Source organism: Colletotrichum abscissum, assembly GCF_030869225.1.
Source record: "Colletotrichum abscissum strain IMI 504890 chromosome Unknown Scaffold_7.1, whole genome shotgun sequence".
NCBI lineage: Eukaryota > Fungi > Ascomycota > Sordariomycetes > Glomerellales > Glomerellaceae > Colletotrichum > Colletotrichum abscissum.
In genome coordinates this window covers 197823-225689 of record NW_026850514.1, presented here as the reverse complement: position 1 = coordinate 225689, position 27867 = coordinate 197823, and the positions used below count along the sequence as shown (strand labels likewise).

The following is a 27867-nucleotide window of genomic DNA, read 5'->3' as shown; positions in this document are numbered from 1 at the left end:
AGTATGGGCCATAGCGACCGACAACTTAGCCACTGGCGTACTACTCTGTCCAAAAAGAAGCGGTATCAACACGTTTAGCGAGCTCTAACTCACCGCTGTCAGCTTTGACTTGTTATTTTCTACGGCGGTGCGGTGTCGTGTGTTTAAAGGCAAAGTGTGGGAGCCGTTACAGTGACATTGCGGGATCTGCATAGCCGTCAATGTTACGGAAAATAAGAATATTGGGTTCATGAAGCCGAACGGGGAATTTTGAACCTTCGCGGGACTGTGCAGGAAGCCGCCCCCGGGTATTGATCCCACTCATGCCGATGTGGAGTCTTTGTCGGGTCTTGCTGTTCGGCAGACGGCGCCTTCGGGCGCCGGTTAATCACAGAAGACTCATAAGTGCATGCGTTAGATATTGACATCATTACCAAAGTAGAGTGTTAAGCCAAGGCTGAAATGCGGCTGGTGCTACGCTCGTACAACTTGGCAATTGGCGCAGCTTGGCTGCTGGTCTTGATGCCTTAAGCCTAAACGACAGCGGGGGTTTTTCGCTATGTGGAAGTCCGAGAGTCCGAGGTTCAAGCATAGTGTACCTGATTTTTTCACCAAGCTTGTTTAGCACTCGTAACACTCTTGCACCGCGTTCCATATTTTTCCTCATTCTATCCTCCTGAACCTATTTATCTTGACGCAGGTTGCGGCCGTCATGTCAACCGTGGTTTCTACCCCACTCATCAACGATAAAATACCAAGTGAGCGGGAGCTAGGGTTTTCACATGGTGGGCTTAGCAACCAGAAGCCCGAATGTACTTAGTCTTAGATATCGGCGTTCTTGGACTCTCATTACTGGAAGTCACGCCATCCATGATAGAGCTTTTATATCTTCGACGTGTTTTGCTAAATCGTCCAGATCCTATCCCAGGCCCCTTTACGCTCGCTTTTGTAGTGCTTGTTACTAAGCAAATCACCCCAGAGCTAAGAGCCGGCGGCCTGTTCCCCCGCAAAGCGTGGTCAAGCTCTTGCGTAAGATTTTCTTCACGCCCATGCAATCAGTGGATCTAACCGGCACCCAAACTCCGTCTTCAGGACCACAATCGATCTCTCCGCTGACTCTCTGCTCCATCAACTTTGCGGGGAGGAAGATTCGCATGTTCAGAGTACGTAACGGCATCGAAACCACAACCGGCTCCGGCTCGATACCTTCATCGCTTTCATGTATTGCGTGCAGTTTTATTACCAGACTTGGGGTAGCGCTGGATCATGAGCTTAACCTTAGTAAGGGTGCCCAGCGACTGGGTTCAGTGACATTCCCGGATAAGTGTCCGGCACTTGAATGGCCAGCCTAACCAATCCCTCCCCCTGACTGGGAGATATTTCAGGGATCTCTGGTTCCTAGTGGCGATACCGATATCAAAAGGGATGATTCCCCCGCGACCCGAGTCGCACCATCAGACCATTAGCACATTGAAAGAGTGCCGCCGGGCATCTGGAGTACAACAAGTTGGGGGCGCCGTCGGCGAAATTGATCAATTGAGCAGCAATTGGAATGACAAGACTGCCGATATCGAAATTTCGTGGATGCCGCTGCTGGATCTCTCGGGTACTTTCAGGTAGCACCGGGCCGGTCGCGTTTGGATGTCTATCTAGACAGGCCCGCCTCGACTTTCCTCCCCAGAACTTCTCGGAGGCCAGCAGCAGGCTCGTATGCATCTTCCTGACTCTCAACACGCTCCAAGCATGGATCGCGATACGAAACTCCACGACGAAAGCGAGGCCACGGCCCCCAATGTCAATAAGACACGATCGGCCGACCAACACGATGTAGCCATCAACGCGTCTGGCCACGTCCAAGAACTTGAGCGCAACTTCAATCTACTCTCACTCGCCGGTGTTGGGTTGGTAGTCGGCAATGTCTGGCCAGCTATCGGCGGCTCAATCCTCGTCGCCATCTTCAACGGCGGTCCCCCGGGCGTCCTATACGAGTTCATCGCCGTGTCCGTCTGCTACTGGACCGTCGCGGCCAGCATTGCCGAGCTAGCAAGCGCCATCCCTTCGTCTGCCGGAGTGTACCACTGGGCCTCCGTCACACCCGGCCGCCGATGGGGCCGCGTCGTGGGCTTCTTCGCCGGATGGTGGAACTACCTTGCGTGGATTCTCGGCGCGGCCAGCATGGCATCAATTTTCGGCAACACGGTGGTCCAGATGTACGCGCTCAACCACACGGGTTTCGAGGCCAAGCCCTGGCACGTCTTCATCGTCTACATCATCGCGACATGGCTTGCATGCGCCATTGTCTGCCTGGCTAATAGTGCTATGCCGCGGATTAACGATTTTGGTGTCTTTGCGATTGTAGCAGGTTTCCTCATCACCGTCATCACTGTAGCCGTCATGCCCGGTCGAGACGGACGGCCGCCGCATGCATCATCCTCCTTTGTTTGGACCGAGTGGACCGCCGACATCGGATATCCGAACGGCTTTGTCTTTGTGGCCGGAATGTTAAACGGAGCTTTCAGTGTCGGTGCCGTCGATGCTACGACCCATCTAGCGGAAGAGATCCCGAACCCGCAGCGTAACGTCCCCATTGCTCTCGGCCTCCAGCTGGGCATTGGCTTCATCACCGGGTTCTGTTATTTGGTCACCATCATGTACGCGATCAACGACTATGATGCCCTCTTTGAATCTCCGTATCCCATCGCCGAAATCTACCGTCAGGCCACCGGCTCCGCTGCTGGCGCGACTGGGCTGCTCGCCCTCGTACTCATATGCATCGGTTTGACGCTCATGGGTCTATACATCACCTGCGGTCGAACACTATGGGCCCTTGCCCGTGACGGCGCAAGTCCCCGTCCCTCCCTTCTCGGACATGTAAGCCCAAGGCTGGGCATGCCCATGTGGTCTACAGTCTTGTCAGCCATCCTAGTCACGGTTCTTGGAGCAATCTATGTCGGTAGCACGACAGCTTTCAACGCTTTTGTCGGGAGCTTCATTCTTCTCTCGAGTAGCTCCTATCTCGCTGCCATACTACCTAACCTCCTTTCAGGGCGGAAGATGGTCGCGTACGGACCCTTCCACATGCGTGGATGGATTGGGTTCGCCATTAACGGCATCGCATGTTCCTACATGTTGGTGTGGTTCGTCATCTACTGCTTCCCTTTCGCTCTGCCGACCAATGCCCAGTCGATGAACTACGCATGCTTGATATGGGGCGGCTTCACCATTTTTGTTGGTCTATGGTGGTTGCTGGGGGCAAGAAAGGGGTATGAGGGTCCGACAACGACGGGAGGTGCCGTGATAGAGGCAACATCTCACCACCATGCGGCCTAAGCTACTTTATATTCAAAAGTATGAATGTCTTTTCAATGTCAACGACTTGTACCAAATACGTGTCTACAGCTCATGCGTCCCTGCGTGCAGTAGCCTTCTTGTGACTAGCACCAACTACTTTACACAGATATGCATTGCCCCATGGAGAGATACCCGCTCTATTGAATATTCAAGCGATTTGAGCACAGATCTCTCCGCTCACTCAAATGTTTCCGCCGTTATGAGGAATAAAAGTTTCCGGACAAAATGTTGTAATGTATCGATACGGGATTGATTCAAGGCAGTCGTGGCTTGGCACTACAGCGGGAAAGTATCTAGTTCGTGAGACACGTCTTATGACACCTCAGCCGACCGTTGTGGCAGCGCATGATCGGTTTCGCTCGGCTCGTGAAGTCGTCCAAGCTACCTATCAACCATGTCATAGAAGCAGGAAGCTACACCACAGCCCGTGTGAGATGCACAAGACTCCTCTACCTTTCGACTATCACTAACACGTAGAAGCAAGCGTTCAGATGAATATGTGCGTATCAGTGCTTTGACTTACCGGGGTTTCAGCAATGTTTCCGGGCGGAAGGTTTTTAGGTCCACGACGTGGGACAACGGGAACGGTGGGATTGAGGGGGGAAACTACGCAGGCGGCGAAATGATAGTCCGACGCGGAGCGTCTACTAATACATCATTGACGGCAGTTGTCTCAACCAATCGACACCCACCCCAACATCCCGTTCCTCCCCCAGCTCTTGCACCCCCGGGCTTTCACCGGTACGATTTGATATAGGCAAGATCTCCCGTCAGCCAGCTAGCGCCAAGCATCTGCCAAAATGAGAAGCAAGGCTACATCGTCTGCCCTCAGCTCATATAACGACACCGCCTATGCGTACAACCTCGGCACATTCCATCGCGCCGTGAGTACTTCAAGCCAAGATGCCCAGGTCTGGTTCAACCGCGGCCTAACGTGGGCGTATGCCTTCAACCATGAGGAGTCAGCGAGGTGCTTCCGGAAAGTCATTGAGTATGATCCCTTCTGCGCCATGGCTTATTGGGGGCTCGCATTCGTCCTTGGGCCCAACTATAACAAGCCATGGAAGGTCTTTGATGGAGAGGACCTTGCCGATACGACCAAACGCGCACATCATACGATCATGCAGGCAAAGAGCCACTCAGGGAAGGCTACGCCGGTCGAGATTGCGCTCATCGATGCACTGTCTTGCCGTTATCCGCAAGAGAAGCCGGCGGAAGATTGCTCTAAGTGGAATGAGGATTATGCCCAAGCCATGGACTCGGTGCTTCAAGCCTACCCCGATGACCTCGATGTGGTCGCCTTGTGGACAGATGCCACGATGAACGTCACGCCTTGGAAGTTGTGGGACTACAGGACTGGAAAGCCAACGCCAGGCGCCAGGACGTTGGAGATCAAAGACGTGATGGACCGCACATTCAGGCTAAGAGGCTCTTTGCAACATCCAGGCCTACTTCACTTATATATCCATCTGATGGAAATGTCGCCAACTCCGGAAGCTGCCCTGACTATAGCTGATAATCTCCGCGGGCTTGTCCCAGACGCGGGGCATCTCGAGCATATGCCCACGCATCTAGACATTATATGTGGAGAATACCGTCGCGCCATCGCTTCCAACTCTGACGCGATCCGTGCCGACTCTAAGTTTCTCGCTCGCGAGGGTCCTCTCAACTTCTACACGCTGTATCGGTCTCATGACTTCCACTTCAGGCTATATGCCGCCATGTTGTGCGGTCAGTCCCGGGTAGCCCTCATAACGGTGGAAGAGCTCGAGTCGACCATATCCGAAGATCTACTACGAGTCGAGTCACCACCAATGGCAGACTGGCTCGAGGGTTTTCTCGGTATGCGAATGCACGCTCTGATACGCTTTGGACGTTGGGAAGCTATTCATGCTCTTGAACTCCCGCGAGACCCCAAGCTTTACTGCTCAACCACCGCCATGACACATTATGCAAAGGGTATAGCCTACGCTGTGCAGGGCCGAATTGAAGAGGCGGAAAAGCAGCGCGTATTATTCGCCGAGGCAGTTAAACGGGTACCGGAATCGCGCTCAGTCTTCAACAATACTTGCCTGTCAATTCTCTCCATTGCCGAGGCTATGCTGGATGGAGAGATGGCGTACCGAAAGAAGGATTACGACGTCGCTTTCGCCTATCTGCGCAAGGCCGTGGAGAGAGACGACGCCTTGCCCTACGATGAGCCTTGGGGCTGGATGCAACCAGCACGACACGCGCTCGGCGCGCTGTTGCTGGAGCAGGGTCATGTCGAGGAGGCAGCGGCTGTCTATAGTGCAGACCTGGGAGTTGACGAAACCTTGCCTCGGGCTCTGCGGCACCCCAACAATGTTTGGGCACTTCACGGATTCTACGAGTGTCTGATGAAGTTGGGCAGGGTTGACGAGGCCAAGATCCTCAAGCCGCAGCTCCAGCTAGCTCTAGCCGTGGCGGATGTTCCTGTCAAGTCTTCATGCTTCTGTCGCTTGAAGACGGTCGATTGACAGGTGCGGTCCCTGAGGCCTCCATTCCAGCGTCGCCTCAGAGACCTTGAGAGACCACGTGCCAGTTTATGACACTGGTCCCTGGGCGAGGAAATGGACGGTGTAGTGAGATAGATCATTGAAACACACATCTTCAGACTGACAAGAGCATTGGACGGAACGGACATGGGCATTATCGGAAGGGACTGCATCTACGGAGAGCATTCGTTTCGCGCTTTAGCAGAACAAGAAGAGACTCCTTTTGCTTCACTGGGATTGCAATTTGCTATGGAGACAGGTAAGGTCACAAATATGAAAGGCGTTGGTTTGTGAATGCTTTGCGCGCATGCGAGTGGGATCCGTCTTCTCTTAGTCTTATCAGTTCCGTGATCAAGTCTCCCTGTCTTTAAGCATTCCAAATGATGGATACACTCCAAGGGTGTTGATTTCACTGTTTACTTCAATCTAGAGAAAGCTATAAATTTTACACAACACAGAGTTCTCAGTTCTATACACGTAGATTCCAGAGCAGAAGCCCAACTAGTTCATGGCCAGTGAAAGTGGGTCAAGGCCACCGTCTTGACGATTTACAGACTCTATTCTGCCCATCAGTCTTGCAAGCTCCGAAGAAAATATGACCTCGCATCGGCGTTTGTAACTCGCGCTGCTGCAAATGTGAGGCCACTTCACAAGTTTAGAAGATAGGGGAAGCCGGTGGGCAGCGGACTTCCGACTGCCTAATTGGCAAGTTCTAGGCCGACGCCAAGAAGAATTGCCAAGTGATGCAAGTCTGAACCTACCAATTTACTTTGAGTTACTCTCGGAGAGGAGCTATTGTGAAACATCGGTAGTCATCAAATGAGAAATCTAGCAACGGTTTACAGTCACAAAGAGTTTCGGGTCGTACCTGCCAAAGTTGAGTAGCCTGGATGAGCCGAACTGAAGTTATTCGAGAAACAGAGGCAACACTTTCCATTCCAATGGTCAGTGTGAATTTTACAACTACTTGGAGGAATGAATAGTGCAAGTATATACGTGGCCTCCCGGTTGTGTTTGTATAGATATGTACAAGAAGTCAAAATGGACTAGATCTAGCCCGATGTTTAGTTTTCCAAAGTTCCCGGTGTGGTCTTACAGCCGCCGGGGCAATGAACAATGAAGTCTACAAGAAACCGTGCCTTGTGTGCTTAGCCGGAGCAGGTGCCAGCCTTGGAGGGTTCGCATCCACCAGCGCAGCCGTTGTACATCTGGCACTTAGTCTTAGTGTCGGCGCAGACATTCTTGAGGGTGGCGGTGTCCTTGTAGGTCAGGTTGATTCCGGCCAGCTCTCCGCCGTTCTTGGCGGTGACGCCCTCCATGTAGACGTTGCGCTTGCACTGAGTCTTGCACTATGAAGGTTGAAAGAATGGTTAGCTGGTTTTGTTGCCAGACAAGAGGTATATATTCCAGGAATTATCAACGTACGTTTCCGCAAGAGCGGTAGAGCTTGCCGTAGTCCTCGACGTAGTAGTTGATCTTAAATCACTATTAGCAGTGCTTATTTGAGAGCGAAGAGCAGTCGATCGATACTCACCACGTTGACGGTACCGCAGCCGTTGTGCTGAATGACCTTGTCAGAGGCGTGGTACGCACCACCACCGACAATCCAAGTCTGGGTTCCGGCCTTGTCGTTCTTGATGGAGATGGCGTCCTCGCAGACGTCCTCGAACCAGACGAACTCAAGAGTGCAGTGTCCATTGCAGTGGACACCCTCAGCCTGGTTCTTACCAATGATGGCATTCTTCAGGGTTCCGCCAGCCTGAATGTAGAAGACGGAGTCCTTGTAGTCTTGGAGAAGGGAATCATGTTAGGTACCTGCCCTCGGGCACAGCTAGTATGCGTATAATAAAACGTTGGCTACTCACCACCCTCGGACTGGCCACCGCAGGCACCGGAGCCGCGGTCGAAGCGCTGCCACTTTCCGTCATAGACCTGACCAGCCTTGATCTCGATGTAAGACTTGGAGGTCACGGTACCGGTAGCCTTGGGAACACCGCCAGTGTAGCCGTTGCAGGCGAGAGCGCCGGGAAGGGCGGCCAACAAAGGCACCAGGCCAAACTTGAGGAATTGCATGATGAACAAGAGTATATACACTTGCAGAAAGAATGAATGAATGTAGTAGTTGGTTTAAAGTTGAAAGAAGGTGAGAGTGATGGTCAGAAAGAACTGGATACGAATAGGCTGGACAACCCAAGGACTTATATGCAAACCTTCTCAAGACAGAGGTTCCTGGTTCACACAAATTCTGCCAAGGCTGGAAAGCTCACACTATTCCTATCGCAACTTGGCCACTCATCATAGAAGTCTAGGCAAACGGGCCATGTATTGCCTGTGTCAGGACTAGTTGAGGGGGGGTTCCCCAAACCCGCGGCTGAAGAAACGACGGATCGCACGGGGATTCGGATCATTGGTGGACATATAAACAGGCGTGCCTGGGAGATGCCTGCATGGTTGCTTCTGCTCGATGCTTGTAGTCGCTGATGGAGTCACTTTGGAGATTTGCCCCGCGTACCGGCGTCTGCGTTGGAAACTTGGTTGTGTTCTGGTCCCGCCGAATGCTGTACCTGGCAGTCACTTGTTGTCAACACGGCATGTAAGGGGCGGCACAGTACATGTAATGAAACTGCTGGGCTCAGTTGAACCCGAAGGAGCCTGACTTAAGAAGCGTCCTCCACTGTCGAATCACAGGATTCTGCCGTATTGTAGATTGCCACCAAGCCCTGAGTCTACGGTGTATCTGCAGATATGTGAAATACTTGATCGGATCACGGATGACGGTGTGACGGTAAGTTGTTCATCTCTTCGGCGTTCGGCCAGAGGCGACCCAATGAGACGGCAATTCCGACCTCAAAAAGAGATTAAGCTAGGTGGTAACGAATCTGGGAGCCCGACGACCAGGTTCTTTGCGCAAGGGGCTCCTCTGAGTTGGCCTCTTCCCGAGCAGTAGACGAATCAAGCGTGTCCAACAAAGGTGATACCGTGATCCTGCTGACATCCTGTCTCGGAGGTCACAACAACAGTGGTCTGTCAGCGAGGATGGGATCAACGCAAAAAAAGAGTCCATTCCATCAAATGGGTTGTTGTTGGTGGTGGTCTGTAAGGCGGAGTTGCCAAGACTCTTGTGTGCACAATGGGATGGATTGCCGCAGCTAACAACCCAGTCCGGTGCTGGATGTTGATTAATGCCAAGAGTCGAAGGCTCTTCTTCGAAAATTGCCAGGGGAAATTTGCCCCGCACACCGTTCTTTTGGGCGGTGTTTTCCATTATTTGTTTTTTTATTTCTACCTTTGCTGGCTGCTCGGGCGATTCTCGATATCGGTTACACAGTATTAACACACAGTATCAGTGGATACTCCCACTGTGTTTTCCATTATTCCTATGACAATCTTGCAAGGAAAAAGAACTCACCGATCCAGTCGTCGTTCAGGACGGACTCTCCTTAAGACTGGAGTATCATCGGAAGCGAACGCCATTCATCGGCCCCACCGCGATCGAGACCGAGGACCTATGATCTGTTCTCCGGGAGTCTGTCTAACCATGCCTAACCTTATGAAGCACCCATGTCGCCAACAGTGTTCTACCAGCACGTTTGGCGGCTGTCATCTGAAGTTCTGAAGCAGCCCCGCCTACCCTTGCTGCCTTTTCCTTATTCCTAAGAATCCTGGTCACCTGTTATCGAGGTAATTGGACCAACATTCACGCTTCCCACGTGCCCAGCCCTTGGGACCTACCTGTTGCCTTTCCTCACTTCAAAGTTCAGGGGCATTTGGGGTTATCTCCCGCTTTTCCTCCATCCGAGGGTCCGTTTCTGAGGCTATGCTGGATGTCAATCCGGCTTCTCTCCGGAACCCACAGGCAGCCGGGCGAATCGTTCTCTTCCCGCCGCCTTGTGGGCATTGGAAATGGACATGTTTGCCCAGCTTACTGTATAATAGTACTGTCGGATTAGAAGTCTAATTCGACCGCGGTATACGGCCGACTGCGCAGGGGCCAATTAGGGGCCCTATTTACGATTATCGTAGCTAGCCTAACCTACGGTTAGAACCTCCTTTTTATACCTACTACGTAGATATTTATATAGTTTAATTAATCTCTTCGTTAACCTATAGTTCGAACTAACTACCCTATAATAAGGATACTAATACTAATTAGTAATTAAATTCTATTATTATAAATTGGTAAAGTATCTCGTTATGTAAAAGAGACGACTTCTTAATACCGTACGAGATAGGAGATTCGTACTAATTAACCTTATAGAAGTAAATAAAAAAGGGGGCGATTTTTAAATACTATATAGAATTAAGTAATCGTAGCCCCTTACTACTTACGAGAGGTCGATATTTACTACGTTAAACTACGTTAATTAATAAAACTATTTAAATAATTAGACTTTTACTATCGCCTTAAATAGCTCTTTTATTAAATAACTTTTCCGTAGCTAGCCCGTAATTAAAAATTAACTAGTTAAATTAGTAAAAAGAAATACTTACGTAGTAACTACCCGCCCTATTAATTAGCGCAATGGGCGAGCTTAATAATATAATATAAAAAAGCACCGCGCAATTAAAAAAAGGGATCTCTAAACATAAATATTCTTAATTAGTATAATAAGAAGTATATAGGAGTTATTAAGCTAAGAAATTTATAATATATAAAAAAACCTACTACTACGAGGATCTTATAAGTATAACCTTAAGCCTACGATTTAAATAACCTCTTTATAACTCCCTTAACTACCCTCTAAGTATTACTTAGGAATATAATATAAAGGACGGTTTAACAAAAGAAGAGGGGATTTAGAAATCCTAACGGTATTGAGTTAAGAATATTACGGATCTTAGAGATTAACTTAGAAAAAAAGTAGCTACCCTAAAATAATCCTACGACCTCCTAATAGAGTTATTATTAGCTTAAAAAAAAACTAAAAAAACGAGGATCTAAAAAAAAAAAAAAAGAATCCTCTAGAGGGTTACTAAAAAGCTTCTTTTTATACTAACTCCCGGCGCGAGATTACTAATTTTAAAAAACTAACTAAATAATAAAAAGGATCGCTAGTAAGCGGTAATTACCTAACTATAATTAAGCTATAAAAAAGACTACTTAAAAAATATAAAATAGGGTACCGAGAGGCCGTATAAAACGAGATTTTTAAAATATCTAACCCTACTATATACGAGCGATAAGTAAGTATTTTTAATAAGTCCTTAAAATCTACGATTTTATAAAAAAGAGGGCTTAACTTCGTTAACCGTACTTAATAGCCTATATAGCTCCTTTACGAGCCGCCCGGCGTTTATTTTTAACTATTCTTATAGAATACTACCCTAAGGGAGGTAGGTCAAAAAAGGAGGCTATTTAGAAATTATAAAGAGTACGAGGCTTAGGAAGCTAAAAGCGTACGAAATAGTAAATATCGGTAACTAGTAAAGATCTTAAGACTAATTACTATATCGTCCTATAGTAATATAAACGTCTACTATTATTATTAAAAAAAGGAACTACTAAAACTTACCCTTTTATACTAAATAAAAAAGAGGATCTTAGTAAGTACGATAGCTAGCGATTTAAAAGGGTAGTAATAATCGCTAGAAATAATAAAAACGAGAGTAATAGCGAGATAGTAAAAAGAAATAAAAATCTCCTAAACCCTAATAAATTTGTTAAGTAGCGAAAGTACGGATTTACTACGGCTAGTGCGCAAATTAAATATATCCCCGTTAAGATTAAATACGCTAATAACTACTAATATAGGTATAAACTAAAGTACGACCCTTAGCGAGTTAAGGTAAAAAAAAAGAGGACGAAACCCGATCTTAAATAGAATCCTAATCCCTTATAAATAAATAAATATTAACCCGGATTATTAAGGGACGTAGATATATAGAATCGCAGATTAACCTAATAGTAAGTAAATTAACATAGTATTAATCTATTTAACTAAGGTTTATAAAAAAAAGGGGCTATAGGGGTAACCCCTATTTTATAAGATCGTAAACGACCTTAGCTACTAGCTAAATAAATAGTTCGCGAGCATAAGCCTAGGAATTATAAAAATAATTAATAAATTCCTTTATAAGCGAGGGGTATTACTAGCGTAGTTATAATCATAAAAACCGTACGAAATCCTAATAATAACGATTATAAAAAAAGAATTCGTACTATAAAACTAAGTATAAGTTAATAAGGTATATAATTATTTTAACGAATTTAAAAAAAGGGTAAATAACGCAGATTTCCTCTCTATAATTACTAATAGTAATCTATTATTATAAAAAGATATATAAAAATAAAATATAATACTAAAAGTATAATAATCAATAATTCTACCTATTTTAATCTATAGCTTATTACCGCTACTAATATAAAATTCGGTACTAATTAGCTAATAAAAAAAAAATAAACGACCCGAAGTTACTAATAATACGTAGCTACGCAAGGATCGCATATAAATATTAAAAATATAGTAGCAAATATAAAATAATTTACTAACCTTAAAAAGATCTTCTTAAAAAAAAAATTATACTCTGGGGGGAAGTATAAGGTCTTATAAAAAACCCTAACGATATTTTACGACTATTATAAAAAAGTCGGGATTAGGGAATATTAATACTATTTAGTAATTAATATCGTATTTATAAGCAAAACCTCTAATTACTACTATAAAGCAGTACGTAATCTCAATTAAAACGACTTTCTTAGTATTATTAACGTAATCTAAAGCCGCTTCGAGACCTATAATAAGAACCTAGAGCTCCTATTTAAACTACGAGCGATTTCTTTTATATTTATAGCTAGGATAATAAAGGGTAAATCGTAAATAAAGATCCTTAAAAAGCTTATTAATTAAATTAATAAGTTAATAAAAACCTAGCTAAATAAGAAAACTAATAAATAAAAAGTTAGATATTTTTATACCGCAATCTAGCGTATATTAAAAGTAAAAATAACCCTATACTAAGTACCTAAAGACTACAAGATACTATACTTAAGGCTAAAATCTAGTTTTAATATTAAAATAAAAATACTATGCTAAACCTACCTCTAAGTATACGACGGCCCTTACTAATAATATTAAATCGATTAAATATATAATAAAAAAAAAAAAGAGGCTAGATACGGCAATTATTAATAAGGAGGCCTAGATTTATTAAATAAGCCGAGATTTAACTTACGAATAGGGTAATAAAAAAAATAATATTATATTTATAAAAAAGATAAATATTAATTAAGTAACTACTCTAAAGAAGAGCGTACTAAATCGTACGAATAATATAAAAAGTCAAAAGTAGTAGATAGTAAAACTAGCCCTTATTAGTTTAACTAATTCCTTATTATATATAAGGGTAGATTTAGAAATATAAAACCTAGTAACAGTAACTAAAGTAATAGCTTAAAGTATCCGCCCCTTATAAAAAATTCAGAAAATAAAAAAGATCTTACCCCCTATACTAACGAATTAGATTATAATAAAATCGACGATATTAACTACTTTTTTTTTACCCCGTTAGTTTCTAAAGAATATACGAAGCTAAATAAATAGAGGGTAGCAAAAGCTCTTAATAAGTAAGCTTTTATTTACGGATAATAAAAAAAGGTCCCTTAAACAATAGATACGGAAATAACTAAAAAAATAAATTTAATAGGGCCAAAGTCTATTCTCTTAATACTTAAAAAAAAGACGCTATTTCTCTTAATATTTAAAAAAAAAGAATAAGATATTAAATAAATCTAGGGGTAGCTAAAGGGATCCTTTTTATACTACCTAGATTACTCAAATACTAAGCTCGTATAAGTATTCTATATAAATAAAAAGTACGGCCTAAATAATTTCTATAAAATTATCCTAGATACTAGAATATTATAATAATTAATAAAAAGAAAGGAGTAATTCTAAGCGTTATAAAAAATTATACTAGTAACGCTTAATACGTTAATAGCGGGTATTACGAAAATTAGCTTTAACCTAGGTAAAGAAATTATTACTTTAAATATAATAAAAATAGAGACGTACTTCGGAATAATAACTTTTTATATTTTACTTATTAATACCCTATTTCTCCTATACTTAAAAAATATAGATTAACTAAGTATTATATTCAAAAATACGAGAAATAAAATCTCTAATAATAAGCATTTCGAGATAGTTAAACGACGATAGGGGTATATGTTTATAAGGCTTATTAACAATACGAAGTTAATTAATTACCTAACGGAAAATAAGCTTAGATAACTATACTAGAGATTTAAGTACCCGTTAGTCGCAAGGCTATATAACTTCTTAAAGTAATTAAATAATAATAATATTAAAATAGGGGTACTAAAATAGTTAATAAAAGTATATTACTAATACTAAATAAATACGTAGAGCCTGCGTAAATTTAAATTTAAATTACGTAATAAGCCTAACTTTAATTAGGAAATCGTCGTCAATATTTTCTACCTAAATAGTTAGCTAGTCTTATATATAATCGACGTAGCTATATCTTTTTAAGTAGGGCAATTCCTTTAAAATTTATAAATAAAAATAGTATAAGCAGCCCTGCGAAGGGGATAGATCGATATATACTAAGGACCGCTAGATAGTATTAAAACCGATACTAATACTAGTTTTAAGTTAATAAAATTTAAAAAAAATACGACGGCCTACGGTATATAGTTAAAAGTCGTACTTATTAAAGCGCACTATAGTATTAAAAAAGTAAAAAGGGCATACTAATAACTAAAAAGGGCGTTTAGAATTATTAAAAAAGAAAATCCCGATTCTACTAATAATAAATACCTCTAAATAGTACTTAAATACTATAATAATACTATAAGGCCTAACGGGCTTATACTAACGCTATTAGTATTTAAAGCATATTTAAAAACGACCTTAGTCTTACTACCGTTATTAGATATAAACTAACGAGCCCGAGTAGTTAAAAAAGTAATATAGGTATTGCGCGAAGTAAGTATAAAAAAGTAAGTTAACGAGGTAATTACTATATAAAATAAGCCTAATATAAGGGGTAATTTAGATATACTACTAAATTCGGATATACGAATATAGTGCGAAATTACCTAATAATAGGCTAGGCTATATAAACTAATTTCTATTAACGAGCGCTCTTATATAATTATAAGAAATCGTAACTAGCTACTTAAAGTATTAATTATAATAATTAGACCGTACTATATAAATCCTAACGAGGTATTTTCTAACTTATAAAAAGAAAAAGAGCTAGGGGAAACTATATAACCCGTAATAGAGGTATAAGAAATTATCTTTAATAAAATCGTTATAATAATATTAATAGATAACGAAGAAAAGGAAATTACTAAAAAGGTACTAATACTACTAATAAGACGTTACAAAAAACCACAACGATAAGCCCTAATGCGGTAATTTATTATTAATAACGAGATAATTAATACTTTTTATATAGTAAAAGAAAAAGCCGATTTCGAACTAGTAGTTAAACTACGTAAAAAAAACATAATTATAACTACTAAAAAGCCGTATAAGGGATTAGATCTTATTAAAGTAAATACTTTTCGTAATTAAGGGGTCTATTAATTTATCCTTTACGACCTAGAGAAATATATAAACTTCCGCATATTTAAATTACGAATAGTTCGTAAAATTAAAAAAAAAAGAATACCTTAGCCGTACGAGAAGTCTAAATACGTAATTCAGGGGTATAGCGATATTAAAAAAGTAATACTACTTATATAATCGCTTACTATATAGCGCTATAGCTAATAATTAATAATAGTACTAATAGTATTGCTATAAAAAAAAGGATACGAGATTTAGGGCCGTAATATTACCTAGACCTATACCTAATCGGCCATAGGGCTTATAAAGAAAATCCTAGCCTATTTACTAAAAAAAATAGCTAGTAAGTACCTAAAAGGCACGATTATTAAAGTACTTAAGCTACTATATAAGCTCGTAAAATCGGGTACTTATTAATAGGCTACCTATTACGATTTTTATATTAATTAACTATTAATAGTCACCTCTACGTACGACCCGTACCTACTAATCTCTAAATATAAAAGTAACTAATTTAGGATTATTAAAATATAGACTAATAATATATTAAGCCTATTTAATATTAATTTTATAAAAAAAGAGGATAAGGAGCTTTAGAAAGCGGGCTTCGTAGCGAAGCTAAAAGAGGTCCTTATAATAAATACCCCCCTAGTATTTAATAGTAGGATTCTTATAATTAAAAAAGAAACTATTATTTTTTAATAAAAGGGGTAGGGTAAGAAAATTAACCTCGTTAATCCGAACGTAACTAACGTTAAGAAGTAGTATAAGGCTAAGCTCGTGCGAGGGGTATATATTACGAATATTTATTAACCCGAGGTAACTTTTAACTACGCTAGGGTAGCGTAGGCTATAGATCTAACTAAACGAGATATTAAGGTACTTAATAAGTAGCTTAAGTAATAGTAAATAAATCTCGATCGAGGCCTCGTTTATTACCTAATCGACTTTATAATTAATAAGCTCTACGTTTTTATTAATAAGTTATTTATAAATAATAATAACCTTATTTCGTAATTAGGGTATATTATTATCTTAGCTAACGAGAGTATAGGTAAGAGCAAATTTATTATATACGATAATATAATCTATTATTCGTTAACTAAAAATAAGTAAGTAATAAGAAGTATACTAGCGTTAAAAGTCTATAGCATAGTTAATAGTATTAACCTCTCTTACGTAATTTTAATAACGCTAAAAAAGATTACTAATCGACTTAGCCTTCTACCTATTCTAATAATTATTTATACTAATTTCTATTCGCTATATAAATACCTCGTTAAATTAAGAATAACAAAAAAAAAGAGGCTTATAATTAATATTATAGCCCTTAGGTAATCGTACGAAAAGCACAAGATACTTAAGATCCGTTAGATTAATAATAAAAATAACTTCGTAAACGCTTTTATAAAAGTAATATTAAATAAGGGATTAAAGTAATTCGTAAGTAATAAAAAAGTTACTATACAAATAGAAGGATAAGTTATATAAAAAGAGTAAAAAAAAGGGGGAAAAAGAGATAACTTAATAAACGGGCCCGAAGTTAAATTATACCTCTAACTATAATAGTTAAATTAATAAAAAAAAAAAGAAAATTAGTATTAGATTAAAAATCTAATTCGATTACGGTATATAGCCGATTACGTAGGGGCTAATTAGGGGCCCTATTTATAATTATCGTAGCTAGCCTAACCTACGGTTAGAACCTCCTTTTTATACCTACTACGTAGATATTTATATAGTTTAATTAATCTCTTTATTAACCCACGGTTCGAACTAACTACCCTATAATAGGGATACTAACAGGTACCCATCACCTGAAATTTTTAGACTGTCAACGGACGCTCCGTCAGAAGCAATGATCTTGAGAATGGAGAACTGGCAATCACACAGTTCTTGGTATTTCCATTAAATACTTACTTGGCGTTTCCAACTGAGCTCATCCCCGATAGTTCCCCCAGGAGCGTCTTCTGTAACATGGCCCGACATTCCATGTCAGGGAGAGGGGTTGAAGTCTGTCTTTCCAGGCTGGGCTCCCTCCTTTCCAAACGCCCCACAATCTCTCTGTGCAGACCCAAGGATATTTGAGGCTATCACCCGCATATGGCTTAATAGGATTAAGACTTCGGCCGACTTTGTTAACAACGGATCCAGACAAGGAATGGTCGGACACCCTCCCCATGAGCTTCGTCCACACGATATCACTTACAGAATGGGGGCATCCACTTAAGCTCACGGGCGACCTTTGTCAAATGTGCGGAGTCCGGACCAGCGGCATCCATGCTTTGGTCACATAACCAACCGTGCTTGGAAGACCAAGAGAGAGGTTTTGAGAGGCAAAAGACTCATTCTGGCTCTCGAGCGCTCCCCGCGTTTGTTTGCCGCTAGAGAAAAACCTCCTAGCTTGACCCGAGCGAAAACTGACACCACGGAGTTTGGCAGAAAAAGTCGGATGTTGTCAGCTTTCGTTATCAGTCAACACCAAGCGCCCGTTTCACGACGACCTTCCCTACTGGGCCTGTGATTGTCTGGCCAAAGATTCTAGGTGAACTTTTCAAGCAAGTACACTACCTCCCCACGGGATACATCTTCGAACTCATATGCCCATCCTGGCGTACCTGGTAATTAACGCCGTCTGAAGACTGCTTTATGTGGTGCGATACGAGAAAAAAGATGAGGGCCGAACTTCACACATCCCTTTCTGAACCCTGCCGCCAAGCTTTCCGCGATACCACCACCATGGATACCAGAGCCTTGGCAAATCTCAATTTTCTGCTTTCATCTGGTTACGAGCGCTCACTGCAGCAATATCACCACGTCTTTTTCTCAATGCTCTCGCTGCCAGTAATTTTTTTATCATTTGCTAGGCCTACCAATCTCCGTGGGCAACATAAGCTGGAGGAAACTGGGCCAAAACTTCCTCCTAAGCCGTTTCCCTTACGTGTCATTCCCATAGAGTTCTAAGATCATAACCTACAACCCACCCATTCGGATTCGGCCTTCAATAACTGAGCTAAATAACACTTGCTTCAGCACGAAGGGCTATGACAGATCTAAGAGCTGAGTTACTCGCTGACCAGAGGCCGACCCAGAGAACGGAAATGCTCGCCGCGTTACCGACAGTACCGTCGCATCGTGATCTAGTTCACATGACACACAATTTTAATATATATGGAGGACTTCTCGGTCGAGGTCTCCCTGGGATGCCTGTGATCCACTGCCTGGTATTTTACTTCCAATTGGATCTTCATCCGATCTAAACTCTACCGCTCGCCACTCTGGTGTTAACGTGTGGCCGGATCATTCGCCGCCCCCAGGTCTGGCGACCTAGATGAGTGAGGGTGAGCAGGGTGAATTAGGCATATGTGCAGAATGTATGTAACTTTTCCCGCCGCGGTGTTTCCGTTCACTGATGGCTAGTCATGCCCCACCCGGGCTGAGGCTGGCTTCGCTGTCTTCCAATTCCCTGACGCTAAGTCTCAAAATATGATTGTGGTTGCTTTGAGATTGGCGGCATTTTCGTGTTGAATGATCGGAATAGACACATCATCAGGCTCTTTCCTGGAACCGAGCCACTTCATAAAATTTCATCACGGACATTGACAGATGAATCGAAATAATAGCCATAAGTACTTCTCTTCATACACGGTAAACCAATCACTCCATGATATCCATGATCCGTCTCATCCGTTCCTTGATCGTGGCGATCTCTTGTTCCAAGCGGCGTCTCAACTCGGGGTTCTCCTCGCTTTCTGTCGCAACATTGTCATTCCTGATCAGGTCAAGAACCGACGTAATCGCATCCAACCCATCACGGACGATAGCTTGTAGCTCGGTTTGTACGTTATCCGCTAAAAGCCTCATTCTGCTCTTGAACTCAATCATGTGGTTCTCAAATAGATCCACGCGATCAACAGCATTGCGGATAATGTCTTTACGTCTCCCATCACTCCCTCCTCCTACATTCACTGCGATTAACAACATACTCCAAGATGTGGGCTGTATGATCTCAACTTACCATATTCCGCGTTACACCTCCTGTAAGGGGTCTCCATCGCTTGACCAAGTATGGACGTTCGAATGCCGGTAAGTACGTCAATACGTAGCGAGCTATCTCGAAGGTGAGTTTGAGACCTTTCTCAGAAGATTGAGCTGCTTACTTCAAGTCAGCGCCGGTTTTATCCGTGAGATCCTCTACTTGGGACTCCATGATATTCTTGTGGCAGATCAAAGTTTCCTGAAGGAGATCGGTGACTCCAGGAAAAAGCTCAAGCTCATTTTCTGACTAACATTAGCGGAGTGATCCCAGTATGGGATTGGAAGTTCCTCACCAAGAAATTCCAGTGCCCAGTCCATCTGGCTCTGGATCAGACGACAGCTCTGCTCCAGTCTGGCCCTGCAAGATGTGCACACCGAATCCCACTGAGGCGTCACATCTCTAGCCATGGTGCAAATCAACTCCTGATTCCAATCATGCCAGCCGGCAATTCTGGTACGATGGTTCCCGAAATTGCGACAGAACGCTGAATAGGTCCCTTCAAACAGTTTTGAGCAAAAAGTCACGAGGCATCACTTGCAAACTTTGACCTACCAGGCGCCCACTGAAATCTAATTAGCTAGACACATGTGGAAACAACTCAGGCGACGTACAGGATCCCATTCCAAGGCGGCATTCGCCGCTGCAGTCATCCATGTATTGTTGCGTCGATCTTAAACATTCGAAGTCAGACAGATTGATCGTCTGAGGAGCAGGTAGACCACATACTATCATAGATTCGTATCCTGAAGTCATCTTTGATCGACGTCCCAACGAGGCTGAGATCTGAGTTCCTTCTTGTCAAGTCCTGATTACCCACTATCAGTCAAAGATTCCAAAGGTAAAGAGACATTGTGTCATTGTCTTGCGGATTCTCTGACCCTCTTCAACCGAGACTCGATCAAATTCAGCGTGTCGCGAATATGGAGCTTTTGTTCAGCACCGGTGCTTCCTGCACCAGACTCAACCCACAATGCAGCTTCTCCAAGCATAGCGGGAATGTCGTTATCGATATATCGCTTGGCAATACTCAACTGACTGTCCGCAATGATGCCGAGGCAGTGCTTTCGTAGAGCAAGGATACCGCTGAGCTGCAGTGATGGGAGGGCCACGTCTCTCGGCTTATGTCGTTCATCCCAGTATAGGATGTTGCTAACGCAGAACACCGCCAGGTTTCCGCCTGCAATCTTGTCTTCGTAAGCTGTTCGAAGTTGCCTGGTGACAATGGCATTGCGGGTCTTTATCAGATACTCTTTTAGTCTATTGTGAAGGATGACATGTCAGCTTGCACTGAGGCCAAGTTTTGTGTACTTATTCGACAATTTTGAAGGCCGCGTAACTTACTCGAATAAATTCTTCTTCAAAACCGCACTGTTCAGCCAATGCGAGTTAGCGATACGCAAAAGCCTCTGTGCAGATGGGTCTCACTTGGTTCGCCTCTGTTCGTTGTGGAGTCGAATCGATTCTCTTTGTTCCTCGTCTGTCAGTTCCGTCATCTCCAACTCGTCAATTTCCGCCAGGTCAAGATTGATATTCTCAATGTCTGCCTCAGTGGTTGAAACTGCATTGCTCAGTTGCTGGATACGATCTGCGTGTCGGCCTCGCCAATCTTTCATGGCTTCTTCAACTCGAATGTCCTGTGGCTCAGTGGTCAGCAAACCGCAGAAACATTATAAAAAGGTGGGAAACTGGAGATTCTAAAACGTGCTCACATCAGACTTTGTGCAGACGATCCCAACTTTGGACAACCCTGCCTGTTGCGCAAGTTCAAAGACACTTTCCACACCGACATCTGTAGTTGCCCGCCCAATGTTGCATATGGCAAAAATCTCATCACATTCGACCAGATATCTTTCGGTGATAAGTCTCCGTGCCGAGTTGGAGTCACGCAGTCCTGAGAGTCATATATTAGGGATATTTGGGCCGTAACAAAGGATGGTGCACCTTACCAGGAAGGTCGACGAGGACTAGACCCTTACTCAGAATATGTGAGGGCAAAAATACCCTGGTTCTTTCTGTTAAAAGACTTCACTATACGACCTCTGGAGTGAGGCAAGACTTACTTGATCTTACGGACGAAAGGCCAAACAGCTGGCGTTCGTGTATCTACCGATTCGGATGTCAGATACATCAGGAAAGCGGCGCAACTATCCCGCGAAGGCTTCTGATGTCTTCCTTCAAGCGGTAGGTCCACTCTCCGCAGCCAGGAACGAAAGGTTCTTAGGACAGTGGCTTCCTCCTCATTGATAAGGAAGTCTTCGCTTGCCAGCTGACCGCGGAACATGGACCGGAAAGTGTCCCGAGCGACGTTTGCTTGCTCTTCAATATCGACAACTGTTGCCGCCTCATCATTTCTCCTCAATTCTCCCGCGTTCAGGTGAAACATTCGATACGATTGAAGTAATTCCTTTATCTGATCCATGAGATCATCCTGACTGAATAATTCCACGTCAATAGTGAAAGCATCCCCGTCCTTATGGTGATACTCGGTGACAACGCAGGTGCATGCGGCCCCGCTATTGCTCTAGCATACGTTAACCGACGGCTGCGATGCTACGCAAGGTCTTCCATAACCTACTGTTCTAGCGAGGTTCTTTTGATCCAGAAGGGAATTCAAGACGCTACTTTTACCTGTGCTCGTAAGATAAGGTCCCTTCGATCATAGTACTAGACGCTCACCAACGCCGGAATCTCCAACAAACCCAACAGTCCGCGTCGAAGGACCTTCAAATTGGGACAGATCCAGTGCTTGGCCATACAGTCGTCTGATTGTTGAATCGGGGTTGATGTGAAGAGGGCTGTCTTCGAGAACACCTGCCAACTGAGTCATCAATGCCTTGGCGTCCTTGATGGCATTTTGGACCGCTGGGTCGTAGAAACGACTCTCTGGCAGCTCCTCGTCCTTGACATCATGATACACCAGGGCTGCTTCAGAACGTCCCCGCGATCGACGATGAGGGCGCGGGCTCAAGGAGTTTTGCCTAAAGGCAGGCGTAGGATTGCTTGGTTGAGGAGTCCGTCGCCCAGCATCGTCGAACAGGTCTGACAGTGCGGCTCTAATATCAGATAACCCCATATCTACTGGTGTGCGATCGAGGCGTTCGATAATCAGCCGATTCAGACGATCAGTGATGCTTCCAATCTCGGGGGAGTCCCGAGCTGGATATCGTTCCCCAGGGAGACTATCAGCAGCCCTATAGGAGAGTGGAGAGTGCGGAGCTGATGTCAGCGGGGAGGTTGATGCTGGAGCAGCCCCTGGGCGAGTAGTCGGTGTACGAGGGATCGACGCTCCAGATATTGCAGACTCTGTCCATGCCTCGGTCTCAACTGATGGAATAGGCTCATCTGGAGACACTTGTCTCGGCAATATTGGTTCCGGAAACAAGGTGTCACTTCTGACGATAGATGGAGAGCGACTCGACTCAGGAGTGAAAATTGGTGCAGACGATCCTCGAGACGTCGTCGATGCTGCTACTGACTGGTGCCTGTTTGGAAATGGAACTGGCGGAGAACCTGAGAGTACTTGTTCCTGGGGAAACAATACGGCCCAAGGCGGGGGTTCAGAAGCCGTGGTCCTTGGGGGACCGGCCGTGGCCGAGGATCGCTGATGGTAGTATTCCAACGTTAACTGAGTGGGCTTCTTGACGGAAAGGATTGATATTGGGGTTTCGAGGAGAAGAACTCACAACTCTTGACATCCTTTAGAACTCGGCGGTGACAGGAAAGAACCACGAAAAGCTGCGAAATCGGGCGCTTTAGCCAGGTGAGTGTGCTGCCCGCCTCTTCAAATAAGTTGGTGCTCCATTTCTCCCAAGCCGTCCCATTCACGCTAGCCCGAAAGACATAGCCTCATTGCGGTTTTGTATCCTATTACAGAGACTGATTCCGTTGGAGATATCTATTCTGGTAAAGCAAAAGCGCCCTCGCGGTGGGGGGATCATGCGGGCGAGGGCGGCGCAGACCTGTCCTGTTGGTTTCAGCTGCACACCCTGGGTCGTCGACCCAACCAACACAGATGGGTTAAGCGGGCGAAATAAGCGCCAACAGATTCTTTGGACCATGTTATGTATGCCACTGAGTCAGTCACTTGCAGAATTCTGATTCTTGGGTTGGATTCGGGCTCATTGTCACATGAACGAGTCGAGAAAGCCGAATTAGACTTGCAATCGCCAGGGCTGTCAGCTTTTGTTCTAATACGCGGCCAGAGGGTCATCAGTGCTTAACAACATCAAAGTTTCTGAAACTTGCCCGTGTAAATAAGGCCATCAGGTTGCAAGTACAACCTTGTAAGTCCATGAACGAAAAAGTCTTAGGTTCGTTGTTCGGCTTATATTTCTATGATGAAGAAACCCCAGCTCGGCATTATGGAAGGAGAAATAGCCATAACTAAGGCCAGTGCCATTGTGTATATGTTCTCTTTCGAAATCATCAGCTCCCCGTCTCCAAGATTTGAAATAAACAATGTTTCAGTGATTGATAATGTCTCTAGGACGCGTGACTTTCCCATGTTCCCTGCTCACTGTGTCGAATCCATGGTTTATAACTGCTAGTGAAAATCGACCCGCAAAAGTAAACGTTGGAAAAAATCATATAGAAAAGTAGAATCATGTAGGAATACCTTTTCTGAGAAAATCCTGTCAACTTTTGAGAACAGGCGGTCGCCTGGCTTTGAAGCCTCGTCTCCGGCTCCGCTAATGACCTACGTCAAAGATTCATCAACAGTCGGTGTCCATAAACTCAACATATGGCGTCTATCTTCCAAATTCAACAAGTACAATATATTTGCCTTCCGATTTGGCGTAACATTGTGACTCTGAGGGTTTTCAAACGACCTAACTTGTTTTGCCTTTCGAAAGTTAGTGAACATCAAGCTGTCAACCAGCGAGAGCTGAAACGCCTGGATTTTGTGTCAAGGAGTCCGAATCACTGTTCAGAGGATGTGCTGTACCTTTTAATTGAGCTTCAACCTCTTTGATCTTTTGAAGGCGCTCTCAATAGCCAGCTGGTCTCATGAAATGCAAGTGCTCAGTGACACGAAAGTAAGCGTTGGCAACGTGGTTTTCTTTCTTCCGAGTTCATCGCCTTCAAAAACGTGTATAATTTTCTTTCGCGGCTCTGGGATTTTCTTTAAGGAAGACTAGATGCCGCCAGAACCGGTTACTCTAGTCTCAACACCCGAGACTTTAAACTTGCTCATTGGACTTTCATCAAGTTTCGCAGTGAGCAGATGCATCCTGAATTACGGCATATGGTTAGCAGGTAATGTTAGAAGTACTTAACGCAGAGACGCTCTCCTATATCACACTTGCCAACGAACTCATTCAATTCCTTAAAAATATTCATGCAAATCGTGGTCTGTTGGCTACAGACACTTTGCAGCCGAATGTCTTGATGATTGACTCACTACCCCATAGTCCTTAGCAAGGAAGTCGGCGCTTCGGGAGTTGAGAAGATTGAACACCACATGATTCAAGTATTATGTCTGAATGCTGATGTGAACGTTTCACTACATTTTTGTCTATCGATCTGGATCTCAACCTAGTGTAAACATACAAATGGACCAGCAACCTTGGTGCTGTCAGCCATGAGCTCTTTGGCAGAACTTCAACTCTGACAACTGTCTCGGCATGACTATGTGCTTGGCAGATCTAGCCTACTATCAACTTGTTAAGTCTACTTATGTTTCCCTGGAGAAAGTGTGGTCACTGACAGGTTCTACGCAATCCAGATGGAGATACCGCTTTGACTAAGAGAACATATGCTCCAACGTTCCTGCATCATTCCTCACAATCAGTAAATCTAGGTTGAGTCCACCTAGAAGACTAAACATCACTTATAAAGCTTGAACTACATCGTCTCGGAGTCAGGAAGAGAGTATCAAACCGTCGCTACCATTGAATATACCAAATAGTGGTCCAAATGCTTATACCAGACATGATTGTATCGCGAGCAATTCCTTTTGGGGAGACTATCACTTCAAGTAAGGTAACTAACTACACCTACCTCGTTGGGTAGTGGATCAACTCACATTTTTACGTAGAGGCATGAGGATCTCATTAGTCAAGGCTGCCTTACAACTAGAGACTCGAAATAGTACATTCTTGGACACCTGAGTTTTGTTTGAATCGCATATTTCACATCGGCAACAAGACGCACCAACCCACGGTCCTGCTATGAGCAACAAACACTCGGTCGTCTTCAAGTTTTCTACTCACATTTCAAAAACCAGATCGATCGGCCAGACAGCGCCGTCCGTACATATTCTATCAATTGATTAAGAACAAAAGATCACCAGAACACAAAGCCCCCAGTAGGTTCATCTCTCAGCATAGACACCATCCTCTATCCAGCATACAACCTACGTAGTATCACCTCTATGATTGAGCTTTCAGGTACAGAGCAACAGATCCAACCCGCTACTACGCAACCGACCCGATGTCGACTCTAGATGTGGATTCTCACCCCCAAGCCCATGTGATCGCAAGCGCCCTCATACCCCGTCCGTGGTGCCATCTGGAGATTCGCTCCTCTCCAGTGATCTTCTGAAAGTACTCTGCCTAACAAACTAGGCAAGAACAAAGCTCCCTTCTCGGGCCCGACGCTAAGAGAAGGGGAAGAGGCGGGGAGCGTCTTGCGTCAACAGCTTTCCTCGCACCAAAAACTCGGCAATCGGATTCGGTTCTCCCAAGCTTCGATCTTGGCCGACGGAGAGCGATTTAGCTGAGCATGATGGGTTGAGCTTAGAACCGAAGAATAGGTTTCATCAACGACAAACGACATCAATCAAATCTCCGCTTTAAAACCAAAAGTTCCTCGATCGATCCGGTTTTCATATTGGGTTCCAGGCCATTCAAAGTTTTCCATCCCCGGGGCTAAGAGTGTACGGAGCTCTCCATGAAAATCGTCCCTCAGCTCCGTGTGCGTGGCTACCGTAGGGGTTCTTTAAGCACTGAGGATGGTGCGGCGATATCCACGTTCCTGACGATCTCTAGTCCCACGAGGTAGAGCCGCAGAGGGCTCGGTGAAAAATCACGACCAAGAAATGAGTGAAACCAATCACCATCGAACAACACAACCTCGACCACAAATTACCATGTTCCGTTTCTCTGAGCCCCAGCAACGCCAACAAATGGGAGATCCCAAAAGGCCCTCAAGCTGGTTTGGCAGCTCGGGAACGCACACAAGCTGAAACCGCCACTTGCGTAGTTGGCGTCGAAAAAAACGCTACCAATTGTGGGGGTTTAGGGAAACACCTGATGAGAAATGGATTAGCCGAGGTGGGACGGCGTCAAGGAAACATCACGTAGCAGTCGCTTGCGTTTAACAGATCGAGATCGAGATGGCGGGAGAAATTGACGCATATCCGACTGGAGGGTTCTCCGCAGACGCGTCGGCCATGTCGTTGATGATGATGAGCAGTCGACACAGCCGGCGTCGACAACGAACAAAGAAGAGAGTGCCTCCGCTCTCTATAGCTTGGCCCGAATAAAGAACATTCTCAACCGAGAGGATCTCTAAACGCGCGTGTGTCCTGTTTGCCTTCCAAAAGGCCCGAATCATACAGATAGATGGCAAACAGGTCTAAGGGGTCATTAGTACCCTCACGAACCCCCTATGGTCCCTATCCGAATCTTGATTCGCGATGAGATCTTATCCGCTCAATCAGCCACACTAATTGACCCAAAGGGTAAAGACACCGAAAGGAACAGATGGATCTTGCGTCGCCGGCCGGCCGGGCAGAAAAAAAAAATACAACACCGAAAAAGTAGAATGCGTAATAGGTCTTCGTCAAACAACTCCACATCAAGGCCGGCGCCGTTTCGGGCTACGCGGATCACCCGGATTCCGACGCTAGTCGTTTTCCCCGGCGAAGATCCTCATCTCGGGCGGGTCGGCGAGCGAGAAGGAAAAGGAGCAAGGGGAAAAGCGGAGCGAGACCCGTCAGGAAGTTTGTCGTTTTGGTTCAACCGTTGCCGTGGCTCATCGTCTAGACAGTATGAACCAACCACTGAACCAACCCCTTACCCATCACCCGTAGTGTAATTTTGAGGATTCGAGCCTCTGACGTCCAAATCCCGCTGTTTCCACTCCGCTTCGCTCTTACCAACGTCTCGAAAAGCTGGCGGTCTGGTAGTTTGCCCTGGGAGACGAGAACGAAAACGAGGCAGTCTTTTATGAAGCTTTCGGTTCGGGCATTGCGATTCTGTCTTGCCTACGTGGAAACATGGTCTACCTTAGTTTGCGCAACGTGGAAGGGGCGTGTATGCTGGAAACGCATGAATCGCGTAGAGCAGATGGATGTAACGTTCGAAGACCGCGCTAATCATGAAGTGGGTAAGAGACGAGCAACGGTGAAGTATCAAAGAACAATGGTATTACGCTTGATATACGACAAACTTCCGCCCCGGGGGTGAGGTAAACACTTCTAGCTCTACGTTCGGACCTC

The 27867-nt window shown here is 44.4% G+C and overlaps 4 protein-coding genes across 4 annotated transcripts; 2 read left to right on the top strand and 2 right to left on the bottom strand.

Moving 5' to 3' along the window:
• Window positions 1-1722: 1722 nt before the first annotated feature.
• Window positions 1723-3309, top strand: CABS01_03594 (amino acid permease; the record flags this gene model as incomplete). The annotated part of the gene is made up of 1 exon (XM_060536969.1): window positions 1723-3309. One exon carries the CDS (start codon window positions 1723-1725, stop codon window positions 3307-3309), a length of 1587 nt encoding a protein of 528 aa, XP_060391227.1.
• Window positions 3310-4130: 821 nt separating this feature from the next.
• On the top strand, window positions 4131-5828 carry CABS01_03593 (TPR domain-containing protein; the record flags this gene model as incomplete). The annotated part of the gene is made up of 1 exon (XM_060536968.1): window positions 4131-5828. One exon carries the CDS (start codon window positions 4131-4133, stop codon window positions 5826-5828), a length of 1698 nt encoding a protein of 565 aa, XP_060391226.1.
• A 1166-nt stretch (window positions 5829-6994) lies between these two features.
• CABS01_03592 (pectate lyase C) lies at window positions 6995-7919 on the bottom strand (the record flags this gene model as incomplete). The annotated part of the gene is made up of 4 exons (XM_060536967.1): window positions 6995-7195; window positions 7272-7322; window positions 7381-7634; window positions 7712-7919. 4 exons carry the CDS (start codon window positions 7917-7919, stop codon window positions 6995-6997), a joined length of 714 nt encoding a protein of 237 aa, XP_060391225.1.
• An 11123-nt stretch (window positions 7920-19042) lies between these two features.
• Window positions 19043-22905, bottom strand: CABS01_03591 (uncharacterized protein; the record flags this gene model as incomplete). Its single annotated transcript, XM_060536966.1, has 13 exons — window positions 19043-19344; window positions 19404-19495; window positions 19546-19670; window positions 20036-20064; window positions 20151-20229; window positions 20303-20681; window positions 20766-20792; window positions 20850-21058; window positions 21134-21315; window positions 21371-21426; window positions 21485-21945; window positions 22000-22052; window positions 22101-22905. Coding segments are annotated over 13 exons (2799 nt in total), but the record flags the coding sequence as incomplete, so codon positions are not given.
• Between the last annotated feature and the right edge of the window lie 4962 nt (window positions 22906-27867).